This window comes from Monodon monoceros, unplaced genomic scaffold (assembly GCF_005190385.1).
Source record: "Monodon monoceros isolate NGI ecotype Baffin Bay Population unplaced genomic scaffold, NGI_Narwhal_1 Super_Scaffold_9, whole genome shotgun sequence".
NCBI lineage: Eukaryota > Metazoa > Chordata > Mammalia > Artiodactyla > Monodontidae > Monodon > Monodon monoceros.
In genome coordinates this window covers 18867089-18885000 of record NW_021703786.1, presented here as the reverse complement: position 1 = coordinate 18885000, position 17912 = coordinate 18867089, and the positions used below count along the sequence as shown (strand labels likewise).

The 17912-nt window shown below is 54.6% G+C and overlaps 2 protein-coding genes across 4 annotated transcripts; both read left to right on the top strand.

Annotated features, from left to right (window-relative positions):
• The first annotated feature begins 6 nt into the window (after nt 1–6).
• LOC114889346 (retina-specific copper amine oxidase) lies at nt 7–5037 on the top strand. Its single transcript, XM_029212553.1, has 4 exons — nt 7–1408; nt 3399–3684; nt 3916–4045; nt 4385–5037. Exons 1-4 carry the CDS (start codon nt 22–24, stop codon nt 4649–4651), a joined length of 2070 nt encoding a protein of 689 aa, XP_029068386.1. The 5' UTR covers nt 7–21; the 3' UTR covers nt 4652–5037.
• Nucleotides 5038–5550: 513 nt separating this feature from the next.
• Nucleotides 5551–12087, top strand: LOC114889340 (membrane primary amine oxidase). 3 transcript variants are annotated; one of them, XR_003792019.1, is made up of 4 exons: nt 5551–7306; nt 8828–9113; nt 9515–9655; nt 10274–10504. XR_003792019.1 is itself a non-coding variant. In XM_029212541.1 (4 exons), the coding sequence occupies exons 1-4, from the start codon at nt 5707–5709 to the stop codon at nt 10547–10549; spliced, it is 2292 nt and encodes a 763-aa protein (XP_029068374.1). In that variant the 5' UTR covers nt 5551–5706; the 3' UTR covers nt 10550–12087. The 3 variants fall into 3 exon arrangements, 2 of the variants coding, with proteins under 2 accessions (XP_029068374.1, XP_029068375.1); XM_029212541.1 differs by having other exon boundaries at nt 9526–9655; nt 10274–12087; XM_029212542.1 differs by lacking the exon at nt 9515–9655 and having other exon boundaries at nt 10274–10534.
• Nucleotides 12088–17912: the final 5825 nt, after the last annotated feature.

Here is a 17912-nt window from a genome sequence, read left to right as displayed (position 1 = left end):
CGAGAAGAGCTGACGGCTGTGATGAGCTTTCTGACCCAGAAGCTGGGGCCAGGCCTGGTGGATGCAGCTCAGGCCCAACCCTCAGACAACTGCGTCTTCTCGGTAGAGCTGGAGCTGCCCCCCAAGGCTGCAGCCCTGGCCCACCTGGACAGGGGGAGCCCCCCGCCTGCCCGGGAAGCACTGGCCATCGTTTTCTTTGGTGGACAACCCCAGCCCAATGTGACTGAGCTGCTGGTGGGGCCACTGCCGCACCCCTCCTACCTGCGGGACGTGACTGTGGAGCGTCACGGGGGCCCCCTGCCCTATCACCGACGCCCCGTGCTGGGAACTGAGTCTGCCCAGATGTGGAAGCATTTGAAAGAGGTGGAGCTCCCCAAGGCACCAGTCTTCCTGGCTTCTGTCTTCAACTACAATGGTTCCACTTTGGCAGCTCTGCACGCCACCCCTCGTGGCTTGCGCTCAGGGGACCGTGCTACCTGGATAGCCCTCTACCATAACATCTCAGGTGTTGGGATTTTCCTTCACCCTGTGGGGCTCGAGCTGCTGCTGGACCACAGGGCCTTGGACCCTGCCCGCTGGGCTGTCCAGCAGGTCTTCTACCTTGGGCACTACTATGCAGACTTGGGTCAGCTGGAATGGGAGTTCAAGGCTGGCCGGCTGGAAGTGGTTAGAGTCCCTCTGCCCCTGCCAGATGGGGCCTCATCGCTGCGATCGCGGGTCTCCCCAGGTCCTCTCCCCCCTCTTCAGTTCTCACCTCAGGGCTCCCGGTACAGTGTGCAAGGGAACCTAGTGGCGTCCTCCCTTTGGACGTTTACCTTTGGCCATGGGGTGTTCAGTGGCATGAGGATTTTTGATGTTCGGTTCAAGGGTGAGCGAGTGGCCTATGAAGTCAGTGTCCAGGAGTGTGTTTCTATCTATGGTGCCGATTCACCCAAGACAATGATGACCCGATACCTGGATAGCAGCTATGGACTTGGCCATCACAGCCGGGGCTTGGTGCGGGGAGTGGACTGCCCCTATCAGTCTACCATGGTGGACATCCACGTATTAGTGGGCAAAGGGGCAGTCCAGCTGCTCCCGGGGGCTGTGTGTGTGTTTGAGGAGGCCCAGGGACTACCCCTCCGCAGGCACCACAGTCACCTTCAGAGTCATTTCTATGGTGGTCTGGCTGGCTCGGCCCTTGTGGTCAGGTCTGTGTCCTCTGTAGGCAACTATGACTACATTTGGGACTTTGTATTGCACCCAAATGGGGCGCTTGAAGGGCGGGTCCATGCCACGGGCTACATCAACACAGCTTTCCTGAGCGGGGGCGAGGAGAGCCTCCTCTTTGGGAACCGCGTTGGGGCGAGAGTGCTGGGGGCGGTGCACACGCATGCCTTCCACTTCAAGCTGGACCTGGATGTGGCAGGTGAGTGCCCAGGGGGTGAGGATTGAGCGTTGGGGTGGGCCAGAGGGAAGGGAGACCCGCACATCAAGCCGGAAGAGGCAAGAGGGTGGCGTTCCAGCACCACAATTTATTGTGGCAACAGCAGGGACTGATCTGACCGTATTCAACTGCAGTCAGCCTCAATACTGGGCTTATTGGGTACTTGGCAAAAGGTAGAGAGTGTTCCCCCGCCCAGCCCCTCTGACCCGCTGCAATTGTGAAACCAAATGTAATGGCTGCGCTGTACTAGCTGGTTGCCTTGGCCTGTCTGTGGGTGGTGAACTTGCCCTGCCTGTCTGAGGCTGGACACGGCTGGAGCTGGGGCTCTGAGTTTTTCCTCATTCTGAGAGTCAGTGGAGGTGGGGGAAGCTGGGACCTGAACAGAGATAGGGAGTAGTCTGTGTAAAGAGCTTCCTCAGAGTGGAGGTGGTCCTGGGGCCTGAGAAAAGGAGGTGCTAGCTGGGGACTGCTCCGCAGGATTTCAGACAACTGAGATTACGAGACAGGGGCCCCATCTGCCTCCTGGGGAGGACCGTCCCATTCCTGCCAGCACATGTCATCGCGGTGGGCTCTCTGGTGACATGGCAGGCATGCAATAGGCTTGCTGCAAGTGTAGAAAGGGATTTCTCAAGTCGGGCTCTAAGCACAAAGGGGACCTAAAGCTCCTGACAGATTTTTGTCCAGAACAAAATAATTAACTTATCAAGTTAGACTATTAGGCCCAGAAAGAAAATTAGGAATCCATCAGACCCTCTCCATTTTTCAGTTACGGAAACTAAGGAGGGTGGGGGGAGATGGGTCAGGAAGTGGCTGCCCAAGTGTAATGCACTGTAACTCAGCATATTTCTTGTGAAACATTTCCATATTCTCTTGAGTATAAAGATGGCGTGTGTGTGCATCTGTGTGTGTGCGCTGGGCGGGTGGAGGGGAGAGAGCTAAGAAAACAGCATGATTGAAATGCTATTTTAAATCATGCGTTTTAACTAGGTTATTCTTGGACATATTTGGAATATGACTATTTTCTGACTTGAAGTGTTCTTTCCAGCATTTTGGCGTTGAAGAGCCTTGTCTTAGGACATAAAATCAAATCACATGTATTGGACCAGCGTGCAGCACAGGCTGGTGCTGTGGGCCAGAGCGTCTATGTCAGGCCCCTGCGCACAGGACAGCTGGCAGGGGCACTGGCTTCGGGAGAGTTCCCTGTGTGCCAGCACATTCATATGAGTCATGCCAAAAGGAACTAGCAGTCCGAACCTGCAGAAAGAGTATAAGTGTTCCAGGGATCGCCCAGACAATTTAAAGATATGAATCTACTTCCTTGTAAAAAAGACAAAGTGGTACCTGCCATATTGAGAAAAAAATCAAAGTCTCAGAGCCAGGAGGAGTACGCAGGGCACCACGGAAGGGGATTGGGTTTTTCCATCCGGCTTCTCCAAGACAAATATCCCTTTCATAGTTAGAAGAATGTTATTAGCCACCTGTGTGTGCTTTTACATTTATAGAGCTCAGCCACAGAACAGCTTTTCTTATGCCCATTGTAGCGATTCACCAAGTGAGAATCAGAGAAGTAAATAATTGGTCCAAAGTATATTGGGTAGACCAGTGCCAATAGAACTTTCTGCAATGATGGAATGTTACCTGTCTGCCTTGTCCGATATGTTAGCCGCTAGCCACGTGTAGCTATTGAGCACTTGGAATGTAGATAGTGTGACTGAGGAACTGAATTTTTAAATTGAAAGAGCCACTTGTGACCGGTGGTAACTGTGTTGGACAGGGCAAGTTCAAAGAAGGCGGGCTAGCTCTCAAGTCCAGACCTGGCTCCCAGCGCAGAGCTGATGAGCTCTGCTGTGGTGAGCAGAGCTCTGATGAGCTCTGCTGTCCTTTGTCAGGCCAGTGCAGGGGGCATCACGGAGAAAACAAGGGACCTGTCTCACCTGCTGTGGAACTCCTCTCCCTCCCCTCACCCTGGCAGGGCTGAAAAACTGGGTGGTAGCTGAAGACGTGGTGTTTAAACCTGTGGCAGCCCCTTGGAGTCCGGAGCACCAACTGCAGCGCCCACAGCTGACTCGGCAGGTCCTGGGAAGGGAGGACCTGACAGCTTTTTTCTTGGGGAACCCCCTTCCCCGCTACCTTTACTTGGCTAGCAACCAGACTAATTCCTGGGGTCACCAGCGCGGGTACCGAATCCAGATCCACAGCCCTCTTGGCATACACATGCCCCTGGACAGCGACATGGAGAGGGCCCTCAGCTGGGGGAGGTGAGGAGGGCCCTGGGCATTGGGTGGTAGGGAAGGACTGGTCCCCTTCCCATCCCAGCTCTTGAAGACCCCAACTCACTAACCTCGATCACTCACCCCTGGACCTCTTCTCAGATCCAAGTAGATATGGGACGGGAATGGTCTCACACAGAATCTGATCCAAAGGATTTCTGGGCTGGTAAAGACCCTTGACATTTTCTGACACCACCTTCCTACAACATTCCTGGTCAGATACCAGCTTGTGGTGACCCGGAGGAAGGAGGAGGAGTCACAGAGCAGCAGCATCTATTACCAGAATGACATCTGGACACCCACTACAGCCTTTGCTGACTTCATCAACAATGAGACCCTGTTAGGAGAGGTTGGTAGCCCTAGGGGCAGAGGAAAGGAGCTCCCCTAAGCCTGGTGTCATGGCTGCCTGGCCCCTGGCTGTAGGATGGAGGGAATGGTAGATTTCCAGTTCTTAGATTAGGGGCCAGCCAGGGAGTTCCCTGATGACCAACATGGGTCATCCCTCCTGGGGGTGAGATTAGCCCTGGGACCACCCTACAGCTTCTCACATGGATTACCACGCCTGTTATTTGGGCCTGCGGCTGGGCAGAGGTGGAAGCAGGGCTGAGACTGGAGATTGGGGATGGTGGCTGAGGGGGGGTTCTCTGGGTCTCGCCTCCAAAGTCTCCCGTTCTTCCTCTTCCTGCAGGACCTGGTGGCTTGGGTTACAGCCAGCTTCCTGCACATCCCTCACGCTGAGGATGTCCCCAACACAGTGACTCTGGGGAACAGAGTTGGCTTCTTGCTCCGACCCTATAACTTCTTTGATGAGGACCCCTCCATCTTCTCCCCTGGCAGCGTCTACTTTGAGAAGGGCCAGGATGCTGGACTCTGCAGTGTCAATCATGTGGCCTGCATCCCCCACCTGGCGGCCTGTGTCCCGGACCTGCCGCCTTTCTCTTACCAAGACTTGTAGCCCTGAGTGTGTGGTGGGACATGGGCAGGGCGGAGAGGGGGTGCCAAGACATGTACCTTCCTCTCTGTTCCCACTTCCTGCTCCCCTGACACTCGACCCTTGGGAAACCGCCTCCTACCACGTAAACCCCCATATATCCTTTGGTTAATTCTTATTTCCAGTTCACTTTTTAAAAATGATGAATTTATACAAATGACGTTGATATTAAAATACTCAAGCTAAAACACCACAAATCCTACCACTCAGAAACAGCATTCACATTTGGTGAATGTTATACCGGACATTTCTTTAATGCATGTGCATTGAAGTGGAAGAATAGATAGAATTTTGTAAAAACTGATGGTGTGTGTAATTTATAATAAAAAGTATCACAAGACTTTTACTTGGATTTCTTCTCTTTGACTTTTGAAGTATATCTAGAATCCCCCAGAGAATATTAAGGACTCTGGCCAAGGAAATTAGCCATGGAGGAGAGGGGGCAAGGGGGACAGACCTGGCCAAGAAATGCTGCTTGGGAAGCTGGAGAGCTGGGGGTGGGGTTTCCTTGGAAGGAGGACAATAGTTCCAAGTTGCAGGAAAGGGAACATCTGGCCCTGAGAAATGGGCGCTGGGGAAAGAAGTGGGGCGGAGGGGAAAGAGGGGCTCCTCCTCCCCGGCATTTCTGTGCATGTCAGCGCATGTCTGTGCTCAGGCTGGTCAGCTGCATTCGTTTGAAATCCCCACCACCCCTTCCTCCTAACCCAGCGCTCCCCTGTCCCAACCCTGACCCAGAGAGCAGAATGTGAGTTGGAGCCTGGAACACAAAGCCATGTAAGGTCTGTGGAAATCACTGCTGCCCTGCCTTAGGCCCGCCTCCCAACCCCAGCCCGCTCCGCCCCCCTCCCCAGCCTTCCCATGCTCTTCCCATCCTCAGTCTCCATTGCGTCGCAATACTGAGAACCTCAGCCAGAGTCTAGGAGCCCCCAGTACAGGGAGCAAAAGAGACCCTCTTCTGCTGGACTGAGAATACAAGTCTCCACTTTGGTTCAATCCTCTGTCTCTACGTTCATGGGACAATGAACCAGAAGACCACCCTGGTGCTCCTCGCTCTGGCTGTCATCACCATCTTTGCCCTGGTGTGTGTCTTGCTAGCTGGCAGGGGAGGAGATGGTGGTGAACACAGCCTGCCTCCCTTCTGCCCCTCCGTATCACCAAGTGCCCAGCCCTGGACACACCCTGGCCAGAGCCAGCTGTTTGCAGACCTGAGCCGAGAAGAGCTGACGGCTGTGATGAGCTTTCTGACCCAGAAGCTGGGACCAGGCCTGGTGGATGCAGCTCGGGCCCAACCCTCAGACAACTGCGTCTTCTCAGTGGAGCTGGAGCTGCCCCCCAAGGCTGCAGCCCTGGCCCACCTGGACAGGGAGAGCCCCCCGCCTGCCCGGGAGGCACTGGCCATCATCTTCTTTGGCGGACAACCCCGGCCCAATGTGACTGAGCTGCTGGTGGGGCCGCTGCCGCACCCCTCCTACCTGCGAGATGTGACTGTGGAGCGTCACGGGGGCCCCCTGCCCTATCACCGACGCCCCGTGCTCATGCGAGAGTACCTGGACATAGACCAGATGATCTTCAACACAGAGCTGCCCCAGGCTGCTGGTCTCCTCCACCACTGCTGCTTCTACAAGCACCAAGGAGGGAACCTGGTGACCATGACCACAGCCCCCCGTGGCTTGCAATCAGGGGACAGGGCCACCTGGTTTGGCCTCTACTACAACATCTCAGGGGCTGGGTTCTTCCTGCACCCCATAGGTTTGGAGCTTCTGGTAGACCACAAGGCTCTGGACCCTGCTCGCTGGACCATCCAGAAGGTGTTCTTTCAAGGCCGCTACTATGAGAGTCTGGCCCACCTGGAGGAGCAGTTTGAGGCTGGCCTGGTGAATGTGGTGGTGATCCCAGACAACGGCACAGGTGGGTCCTGGTCCCTGAAGTCCAAGGCGCCTCCAGGTCCGGCTCCCCCTCTGCAGTTCCATCCCCAGGGCCCCCGCTTCAGTGTCCAGGGGAGTCGAGTGGCCTCCTCACTGTGGACTTTCTCCTTTGGCCTCGGAGCTTTCAGTGGTCCAAGGATCTTTGACATCCGATTCCAGGGAGAACGGCTGGCTTACGAGATCAGCCTCCAAGAGGCCTTGGCTGTCTATGGTGGAAATTCCCCAGCGGCAATGCTGACCCACTATATGGATGGCAGCTTTGGCATGGGCAAGTACTCCACACCCCTGACCCGTGGGGTGGACTGCCCCTATCTGGCCACCTACGTGGACTGGCACTTCCTTTTGGAGTCCCAAGCCCCCAAGACACTACCTGATGCCTTTTGTGTGTTTGAGCAGAACCAGGGCCTGCCCCTGAGGCGACACCACTCAGATTTTCACTCCCACTATTTTGGGGGCCTTGTGGAGACAGTGCTGGTCTTCAGATCTGTGTCGACCTTGCTCAACTACGACTATGTGTGGGATATGGTCTTCCACCCCAATGGGGCCATCGAAGTCAAATTCCATGCCACAGGCTACATCAGCTCAGCATTCCTCTTTGGAGCTGCCCGAAGATACGGAAACCAGGTTGGGAAGCACATGCTGGGCACCGTCCACACCCACAGTGCCCACTACAAGGTGGATCTGGACGTGGGAGGTAAGACATCCTGGCAGAGGCCAGGATCCCAGATAGGGGGCTGAAGGGTTGGTTTTGTTTGCTTTGTGTTTGTTGGAGGTTTTCCAGGAAAGGAAGATCTGAGCATGAGTATATGTTTTGGAGTTTCATGCTTCCTCTTTTGCTGGATGGGAGAGAGTTGGCTGCCGAATTTTACTGAGATCTTAGCTCATTGGCTGGGTACAGAGCTGCCACCCACCCTCCACATGACCTCATCAGAAAATCTTGGGAAACAGCTAAGCTCAGAGAAGAGGCAGGATCCCGGCTAAGGGTCCCCTTTGCCCTCTTCCCTCCCTGGCACTTATATGGGCCCCACTTCAGTGAGGCAGCCATTTGCTTTTCAGCTTATCTGTGTCTGGCCTGCAGTTGTAGGTATTGGGGAGGATCTGTTTGCATTCTGCAGAGTCCCTGGCACCTGCAGGCCAATCGTGGAACGCCCCCGGGGGATACATTTCCCTGGGAGGTGGACCTTTCTCCTCCCTGAATTTCCATCTCTGGGCACGATACACTTAAGTGTGAGGGGTAGAGTGGATACTGTGGAATATTCCAGATAGTTCCTGGAGTTGGTGGTCACAGAGAGCCAAGGGTTACATGATGCCTCGGAGTCTTGGTCATGTCACTGTTGTTCCCCACACTGAGTTCATCACCAGATTTTTTTCTGCCTCTGAAATATCTCCAACCCCTCGCTTGGCCCCGCTACCGGCCCCCTGTGGGCACCAGCCCTCTCTCTGCTGCTTCGACTCTTCTTCCTCTCAGATCCATGGTCCACCCTGCGCTCAGAGGGGCCTACCAGCCCATGCCAGCCTGCTCCCTTACACACTTCCCACTTTCCCCATCACCTATAGGATCCTGTCCACAGAAGGACCTACAAGGCCCTTCCCTTCAGAGGACAGCTACTGCCTGCCTTTCACATTCTTCCCTGTGTTGCTTAAGACACACACCCGCCCTGTCCCTGGACATGCGCACCACATGTGACAGTCACGCTTCTTTGCTTTTGCTCCTGTTTTGTCCCTGTCTAGAATGCCCTGCCATGTCACCTCTGCTGGTGACATCCCCTAAGGCCAGGCTGAAAAGTGGCCCAGGAAGCCCTCTATTCTTGCCTGTACCTGTGTTCCTCTAACCTTCAATCTGGAATGGGCTCCTCTCACACTACAGTCCCTTCAGGGCTTGGCCTCTCTGGGGCTTCTGTGAGAGCAGGAGGGTAAGGATGTTGTTTCATTCATCAGTGTGTCCCCAGTGCTGAGCACAGGCCTCTCCACTAATGAGTGTGAAAGGGTGAAGGAATGAAATCCTTGAAGAAATATGTCACAGGTCAACAGGTTTGGCTGAAAGATTGGGACATCTTGGGGAGACGGGAGAGAAGCAGGGGGCACACTCAGTCTGGCTTTCTCTTTGGACCCCACTCTGAAGCCAGGTGGGGACAGAGTCCGGGGGCGGCGGGGGGCAGCTGCGTGACCAGCCCTCCCTCCCCCCCTTCCCCCCACCTACACTCCACCCCTGCAGGACTGGAGAACTGGGTCTGGGCTGAGGACATGGCTTTTGTCCCTACGGCGGTACCCTGGAGCCCCAAGCACCAGATACAGAGGCTGCAGGTGACCCGGAAGCTGCTGGAGACGGAGGAGCAGGCCGCCTTCCCCCTGGGAGGTCCCTCCCCTCGCTACCTGTACCTGGCTAGCAATCACAGCAACAAGTGGGGGCACCCGAGGGGCTACCGCATCCAGACAGTCAGCTTTGCTGGGGAGCCCCTGCCCCAGAACAGCTCCATGGAGAGAGCCTTGAGCTGGGCAAGGTGGGTGATGGGGTGCGGTATGCGTGTGGGGTGGGGGAGGGGATGAGAGTGAGAAGGGAGTGTTGGGAGGGGCAACTGGGAACTCAGTCCAGACTGTACACGAGGTGAGTGAGGTAAGAGCTCAAAAAGGATTTCCTGGTTATCCAAAGGCCCACAGTGGATACATGGTCCCCTTGGAAGGCTAAAGCCCAGGTGGGAAAAGTCTTTTCTGTTTGGGAGGGGGCATATTGTGAAATGGCAAGGGATGAACAGGAGGACATGGAATGATTTTGGGCCACCCACCAGGGTGGTGTCAGAGTGACTGTGTGAACGAGATGGGAATGCTGAGGTCCATGGGCTCGGCTCCCTTCCATGATGATCAGGCAGCAGGATGGGCTTAGTGACCATGGAGGCCTGACCAGAGCATCTCTAGGTACCAGCTGGCTGTGACCCAGCGGAAGGAGGCGGAGCCCCGCAGCAGCAGCATCTTCAATCAGAATGACCCCTGGGCCCCCACCGTGGACTTTGCTGACTTCATCAACAATGAGACCATAGCTGGAGAGGTCAGCCAGCTGTGGGAGGCTGAGGGAGGGGTTCGGGGACACAGAGATGAGCCCCACCTCCTCTTGGGGAGGTCCCTGAAAACCGTCTCCTCAAGGACTCCTGCCTTCTGTGCTTTTGTGGATCTGATCCTTACCTGCTGAGGGAATCTTCCCAAGCTGGAAGTTCATTTGCACCAGGGAAGACCACATCTCTTATATCTAAAGCTTCTCTGTTGCTGGCTTGACCATGAAAGGATTAATTTCCAAGTTAATTTCTGCCTCCCAAACCCTGATACTCCCTCCTCATCCTCCTTCTCTCAGAGTTTGGGGGCTCTCGTTGAGTTAGGGGAAGGAGCTGAAGTTGCCCGTGGGTGTCATCATTCCTCTGGGGGTGTGTAGGCTGATGGTAATGTCGTGGGGAATGTCGGAAGATGGAGGGTACAGGCTGGGATGGGGGGCAGGTGTTGCTCCGAATATGAAATCGACCATTTATGCGTTGATTTCTGGACTAGTAGGAAAAATGTGTGAAGACTTAAAATCCTCTTGAGCAAAGGTGGGCTGCCAAAGTGAATCCTGGGGGAGGCGGACATGCCCTTAGCAAAGCCAGACCTCATGATCCTCTTTCTTCGCCCCCATTAGGACTTGGTGGCCTGGGTGACAACCAGTTTCCTGCACATCCCCCATGCAGAGGACATTCCCAACACAGTGACTGTGGGGAACAGCGTGGGCTTCTTCCTCCGACCCTACAACTTCTTTGACCAGGACCCCTCCTTCGATTCTGCTGACTCCGTCTACTTCCGGGAGGACCAGGATGCTGGGGCCTGTGAGGTCAACCGCCTGGCTTGCCTCCCCCAGGCTGCGGCCTGTGCCCCCCACCTCCCTGCCTTCTCCCACGCGGGCTTCTCCCACAACTAGGTGGATGGGGAATGTGGTTGGGACCCCAGTGCCAGGGAGTGTGGGGAGGGGAGGGGATGGGCACTGGGCAGGGCAGCCTATGTCTTCTCCCTCATCACATCCTGGGGGTCTTCTTTCTCCCATCGTCCTCCCTTCCCTCCCCCTTCCTTCTGGAAGCATCCTGAGTCTGTGATGCCTGACACAGGGGGCTCTCAACTCTGTTGACCCCAGACCTGCAAAGTTCCTCTTGCAGAGAGGAAAGGAATGGCCAGCCAGGAGCTTGGAGTCATGGTTAAACTTTCCAGAAGACTCCTGTTTGGGGTGTTTTTTGTTTTGTTTCCTTTTATTTTTGCTTTCTGGGTTTCCCAAATCTTCTTAGCCATCCCAGGTTTCTCTTGAGACTCCTGAGTCCTCACTTGGGAGGTGAGGATGGGGGGCTCTGCTGTGGGGATAAGCACCAGGAGGCCGTGGGGCAGGGTTCCTGCCAGGCCCGTGAATCTAGGAATCAAGCTGGAAGGGGCTCTTTGGCCCACGTTTCCTCCTCTCTCTCTCCCCTCTTGCCTAGCCTCCTCCAGTTCCCACCTGTTCTTATATCCTGGGATTTCCCTCCCAGCCCTGAGGGGATGTTACCCAGCCCTCATTTCTCACCTCTGGTCTCCTCTCCTGGTTCTAGGCCTGTGGAAGTCTCCAAATGCAAGGGACATCTAGTTTGAGAGGACAGTCCCCGTCTGTGTCGCTGTGTCTGGGAGCTGCCCCTACCCCCAGTCCTGGGGCAGGATGTGTTTCCCCACAGTTCTTTCTGCCCATTTGTATAGGCCTGCCTTGCATTCTCTAGCAGAGGATGGTCATGGAGACAGCAGCAGCTCAAGTTAGCACTTTAGATGGCTTTGCGGGTGCAGTGGTAATGAGGAGTGGTCATTTTGTGCCAAGTCTGTGCGTGACCAGTGCCCTCTGTCCTCTGCGGTAGCCAATATGGGAGGCTGGGTGGACACCAAGGATGAGAAGCAGGAAGACCAGGGACTCCAGTCATAGGGCCAGGGGTCCAATCACGTGTGAGCATGCAAATGAGCCAAGGCCTCTGGGGGTGGAGCCTCCCTGGCAGGTTGTCCCTGTGGAGGGGTGGGTGGGAGCAGTCTGGACTGGGGGTCCCTCTACAAAGAGCCAGAGATGGGAAGCAGCAGAACTGTCGTCCCTCAAAGACTGATTAAATAAATTCTGATGCAGCCTTACCAAGCAATACTACACAGCTGTAAAACTAATTAAATCTCTTTATAGGGAATAACCTTCCAATGGACAAGGAGAGGCAAAGAAGTGTGTATAGGGCACTTCCATTTGTGTTTTACAGGGAAGGATCATATAAATACATATTTTCATATCTTACAGATGCATATTCGGAAGACACGGGTAACACTGGTTGCCTCTGTGGAGGGGAACCAGGAAGCTGGGACAGAGGAGGGAGGAGACTTAGTACTATATACCCTTTTGTACGTTTGAATTTTGAACCATGTGACTGTATTACCTATTCATTTATTATTATCCAAATAATAAATGGGCCCAAACAACACCTGACTTCTTTTTTTAAACTGACTTGTCTTTTAGGAAGGGGTTGGGGTAGGGGGCAAGGGTAGAGTGAGTTAAGAGATAGCCCCCCAGGGACTCAATTTTCTCAAGTATTTGAGACCCAGAGAAATGGGTGTGGCCTCTGGTAACTGCTTTGCCTCCTCTTGCCTGTACATCTCCAAGAAAATGTTAAACCTCAGTCAATGTCTCTTTTGCTCTCTCTCACTCCCTCTCCCTGTCTCTCTCTCTCTCTCTCTCTTAGAAGTAGGGGCGTTGAGAAGCACAGGGGAGGGGTGACTTCTGCCTGCTGGAAGCCCAGGCCAGGCTAGGAGGTGAAATGCAGGAAACAGATTTCAGATGCTGCTCAGCTTCTGACCAGAGGGAGATCATATCCAGGGAGCACAGCCAACACAGAAGCTTCTGCTACCTTCTGTCCTGCCCCAAGCCCAGGTTCACTTCTGGGTCAGTAGAACAGCGGATGGAGACGAGTTAGTGAGCTGGAGAGAAACTAGGTTCCAAAGAACAGAGAGAAAGACTTCAGTCAGGAGGGAGGGCCAGTGATGGCTGGATGAATTTATAACACAGGCTGGGGTGGAAGCCAGGGTGACAGAGGACAGAGAGAGATTGAAGACAAGGAGAGACTGAAGACTGAGACCGAGGGGAAAAAGGCATGTCGTGGCCACCGTGGCTCTGATACTGAGTTTGTGCTTCTACTTTCTCTGACCTGAGTAATTTCACTTCTCCATTACATGCTTATGATTTTGTCTCCACATCCTTCTGGCTCCTGTTTATGGTCAGTTGCACAACAGTCAGTGTTGGAGGGAAAAGGAATAAAGGAATGCTGGTGTCCACCCCTCATCCCATCCTGTTTTTATAACATGACACTCATTGCCTTGAAACCCATCTCCAGACCAAGAGTGTGAGTGTTTGCAAGCGGTGAGTGTGCATGTGTGTGTGAATGCTCGCTCACAAGCTTTGATCTGAAAAAGGGACTGTGGTGTGTCTCTCAGTCATGTCATGGAGATGACAGCCCTCCATGGAGATGACACGGAGATGACAACCCTGGCCCAGGCGTCAGTGGACACGTAGATCGTGAGCTCATCGGCCCAGCTGGGGTCAGGAGGGCTGCAAGGTGGACCTCCAGCCCCCTACCCCACCCGCTCTCTTCCTAAACCCCTGAGGCTGGCTGGATTGTTAGCCTCAGACTTCTGGTCCAGCCATAGGAGGGAATAGTAACCCAGGATGTCAGGTTCTGAAATAACTGGTGTCCCCAAGGCCAAGATCTTTAGGACTTGGGCCCATTGCCCTATAAGAGGAGCTGGACAAGGGGACGCCTGAGGCTTAGGTCAGGGGCGTAACTGGACTTCCAGGAATGTAGACATGGGAAGTCCCTGTGAGGAGCACAAGATATGCTCGCCTGCCTCTGCTCTCCTGTAGCCCCCTGAGAAGGGCTCCCTCTGAGGGTGCAGGAGAAAGATTCCTACATGCATTCAGTGAAGATTTCCCCAGTGCCTCCTACATGCCAGGTACCTTGAAAGGCACTAGGATACGTTATGGAATAAGATGCACAATGTCTACCCTCAGGGAAGAGAGGGGCCAGTAAAGGGTCCATTACCTCAGGGAATTTACCAGGGGAGGTAGGAGGAAGACATAGCAGGGGCTCCTAACCCGGACTTAGGGATTGAGGAGGCTTCCTGAGGGACCTGATGTCTAAGCTGATCCTGGCAGAGGAGTAGAAGTTGGCCGAGGGAGAAGGAAGAGAGCGAGATAAGGTTCCAGGAAGAGGGAACAGCATGTTCAGAAGCCAGGAGGTGACAAACTGGCCCCATCCAAGTACCCAAGTTCATTGACATGTGTGTGGGCTGTGAGCAGAGCCTGGAGAGCCAAGCAGGGGGCAGAGGAGGCAGGTCCTTGCAAGCCACAGTTACCGTAAGGAAAATGGGGAGCCATGGAAGGATTCTAAGCAAGGGAGTGACAGGGTCAGTGTTGCCTTTGAGGACATTGCCTCTGGCCCAGATACAAAGAACAGAGTTGACAGAAGGCTTAGGCACAGGGAGGTGGGTCAGGGGGAAGAAATGATGGTGGCCTGAATTCAGGGTGAGGCTGGGGGAGGACTCCTGTGAGAATGTGGCCCAAGGAGGCCCTGTTTGCAGAGTGCCCTGATCAGAGCCCCATCCTGGATGCCCCCCTCCCACCTCCCAAATTCTGCTGAGATCACAGGGAAAGTAAGAAAGTATGCCTGGTCACTGACTCTGGTCCGCAGCCCCTGACCTCCTGATTGGAAGAACATTGCTTTTTTTTTTGGCATGCGGGATTTAGTTCCCCTGCAGCAGAAGTGCGGAATCTTAACCACTGGACCGCCAGAGAAGTCCCCTGTATGTCCTTCTTCTGAGGAAAGTCTCCCACCATCCCAAGTCACCCAGTGCAACCTTTGTGTCCTTGTGTCACCTAAGAGGCTGTGCCCTTTCTCACTCATTCACCCAATCAGACACCGAGTCCTGTCAACTCCACCCACCACGTCACTCAGACCCCTCCTTTCCTCTCTGTCCTCGAGGTCACCGGCCTCATCCTGGCCCTTTGTTTCCTGTCCAGTGTCCTCCCCACGTCTGTCCCACACCCAAGCCCCGCTCCACACTGGAGCCAGAGCCGTGTCCCCAGAATGCAGATTAGAGAGCACTGACCTGGGTGTCCGGGATGGTCCCGCTGGCCACACAGGGCCTCTGGGGCAGCAGCTCGACTCAGACACCACATCCTGGGGCCCAGTCCTCAGCCTGTGGGCTGGGGGGTGGGCTCTGGCTCCCAGGGATAAACTCATCTTCAGCACATTCACAGAGGCTGGGGACAAGTTGGTCCAAATGAAAATAAGACCTAGTGGGGGGAGCAGGACGTGTGGTCCTGTCTCCTGAGTAATTCTCCAAAAGGGACAACTTTTCAACACGTTTTTAGGGTGTTTGACATGATGATTGTGAAGCCTAGGATGAAACGATATCAGAGGAAGCGATGTGACAGCGAGACACTTAGGGAAGGTGGGCAGAGGGGACACCTTCTTCTGTACAAGTTCCCCCACCAGGCAAGGCAAAGGCTCTCCCTCCCACTCCCTGATCGTTACCCACCTCCCATAGGAGAGCCTGGGGATACCCCACCAGAGTGGACATTCTTGACCTGTGCTTGGTAGCACTGGTCTGGACATAAAACATTAGCCGTCCTCTTCAAGGTGTGTTCTTAGCTGGGAGGTAAGACCAGCACTTATGAAAGGGCCCAGAATGAAGTTCCCAGGCTGGAAATGCCTGCCTTGTGGCCAGGGCTGGGTTTGACCTTAGATTCTTCTCCCCCTTATTATAAAGTCCACATGGCCCATTTCAAATTGAGACAGGCTGGGACCTGGGACCCTTTACAGGAGTGCTTGCACTTGCACCTGGACAAATGCTTCCTGGAGCCACAGAACACAAAGAAACTACAAGGGACTAAAAATACCTGCATGCATGGGCAATCGGGGCAATCATGAACCATAAGATACGAAAAAGCCACAAACCAACTGCCACTTCTGAGGGGCCGGGAGGAAAAGCAGGGTACTGGGCATGACCCCTGCACACAGCACCATCAAGGGGGTGGGCAAAACACCTCAGCCTCCCCTCGGGCCCGACCCACCGATCTGCCCCCAGCCTCACCCTCACCCTCACCCCACGTAAGGAATCAGCCCAACCTCCACAGAGAGCAAGCAAGGGAACTTGTGTTTGTTTGTTTTAAATTTATTTATTTATTTTTGACTGCGTTGGGTCTTCGTTGCTGCGCGCAGGCTTTCTCTAGTTGCGGTGAGCGGGGTGCGCGGGCTTCTCACTGCGGTGGCTTCTCTTGTTGTGGAGCACGGGCTCTAGGCACGTGGGCTTCAGTATTTGTGGCACGTGGGATCAGTAGTTGTGGCACACGGGCTCTAGGGCGCAGGCTCAGTAGTTGTGGCGCACGGGCTTAGTTGCTCTGCGGCACGTGGGATCTTCCCGGATCAGGACCCGAACCCGTGTCCCCTGAACTGGTAGGCGGATTCTCAACCACTGCGCCACCAGGGAAGTCCTGGGAACTTGTGTTTTGTCCTTACTCCTTCCTGCTGCAGCATGAGTCCCGGTAAAGCCTTGCCTGAATTCCTCCTCTGGCTTCTTATCAATTCTATCGATTAAAGAGTCCAAGGACACGGGTCAGTAATAGAATGACCCCTTGTGTGGAATTCCCATCTCAAAATAGAGCTGGTCGCATAACCAGATGATATTTGGAGAATCTGACCTTTCTGGTGTTGATTTCCCTGGTTTTACATGTTCTGAGACTTCTCACTGTCTTTCCGCAATTACTACTTTGCTTAGACATACACCTCACAAGGCTTCCTGACCTGACCTCTTCTGCCCGCCCCCCTCCCATCCCCACCTCACACCCCATAAGCTGGCCTTGGCCGTTCCCTGCCCAGGCCCAGGCTGTTTCAAGTTCCTGTACCTTTGCAGCTTCTGTTCCCTTCGGCTGGAATGCCCTGTCCAGTCTCCTGCAGGCGCACGCACTCTGTCTACAAGGTCGGTCTAACATGGTTTCCTGGGGAAGAGCTCTTGGACATGTCCAGGTTGCAAAGGATTCTCCTCCAGGCTCACAAGAGATGCATGTCCTCTCTCTGGATACCTCAGTCTCTCCTAGTTCCCCTCAGGACCTGGCTGCACAGAGGATGGCAGTCTCCCACACAGCACCTGCCCAAGAATGGAGGCCACTTTGCTCTCTGCCTCTGCAGTATTTTGGAGGCGGGTTTCCTGGAAATGAGGGCTGTGGGCAGCTAGGTTATGTTCACAGCCAGTTTCCAGGCGCCCTGACCTCTGCCGTGCTCCATCAGTCCTGCTCAAGTGGGGAGGGATCTCTGTTACACTGAAACTCCCCACCCCCTCAAACTTTGGATGGCTCCACCCCCCCCATGCTCCCCTCCAGTGATTTAGGGTGCTCAGGACCTCCAAGATGTTGACCTGGGTCAGCCCTTGAGCCCCCCAGCTCCTCCCAGGTGCTTTATGTTCTCAGCATGACTCTCCAGTCTCCTATGGGTGCCAGTAGGATTCTGGTTGATGGGGAAGCCGTAGACTGTGATGAGGGCTTCGTCAGCTGGAGGACGGAAGGAGGGAATCTGGTTGGAGGGGTGTGCACAGGTGAGTTTTGCTTGCGGCCTTGTAGCCAGGAGAAAGGCCGTATCTGGAGAGTGGAGGAGGAGCCCAAGGACAGTCCCTTTCTGCCCCTGTCACTTCTTCCACTTGCTTCTCTCCAGGTGTATCTCCCAAACCGATCCCTCCCCCACTTCGTTCCACAACCTTGAACCTGTGTGTTTGTTTTGGAACAGGAGGACAGAGGCTTACTTGAGCCACTTAAAGTCCACATTCCTACATCAGCCCCACCTCCCGAGCCTGGCCTGACCACTGATTCCCCCAACCTCCACCCCCTGCCAACCTTCTGCCCTTGGCTGTTTGTCTTGAATGTACCCATCATGCCATTGCCCAGAAGCCCCACCCAGAGCCAGGAACCTCCAGAGACTGAAAGGGGCATCGTGCACCCAGGTCCTGTCTGTCTGTCTGTCTGTCTTTCTATCTTGCATTCCGATTCAAGAGCCTGGAGGCAGCCAGGAGCTTTAGCTATGGCTGTCTTTATTCTTTTGTCCCTGTGGAGCATTCTGGTGATGGGCATGGGTGAAGTGGTGCTGGGAGTGAGGAAGGAATTGGGAAGGAGTGTCATCCCGGCCTGCCTCCCCTCTGCCCCTCCGGATCTCCCAGTGCCCAGCCCTGGACACACCCTGGCCAGAGCCAGCTGTTTGCAG

Coding starts and splice junctions, on each gene's coding strand:
- LOC114889340 (XM_029212541.1), top strand. CDS start 5,707: ATGAACCAGAAGACCACCCTGGTGCTCCTCGCTCTGGCTGTCATCACC. Junction 9,114..9,525: donor AGAGCCTTGAGCTGGGCAAG/GTGGGTGATGGG, acceptor GAGCATCTCTAG/GTACCAGCTGGCTGTGACCC. Junction 9,656..10,273: donor ATGAGACCATAGCTGGAGAG/GTCAGCCAGCTG, acceptor CGCCCCCATTAG/GACTTGGTGGCCTGGGTGAC.
- LOC114889346 (XM_029212553.1), top strand. CDS start 22: ATGAGCTTTCTGACCCAGAAGCTGGGGCCAGGCCTGGTGGATGCAGCT. Junction 1,409..3,398: donor GCTGGACCTGGATGTGGCAG/GTGAGTGCCCAG, acceptor TCACCCTGGCAG/GGCTGAAAAACTGGGTGGTA. Junction 4,046..4,384: donor ATGAGACCCTGTTAGGAGAG/GTTGGTAGCCCT, acceptor CTCTTCCTGCAG/GACCTGGTGGCTTGGGTTAC.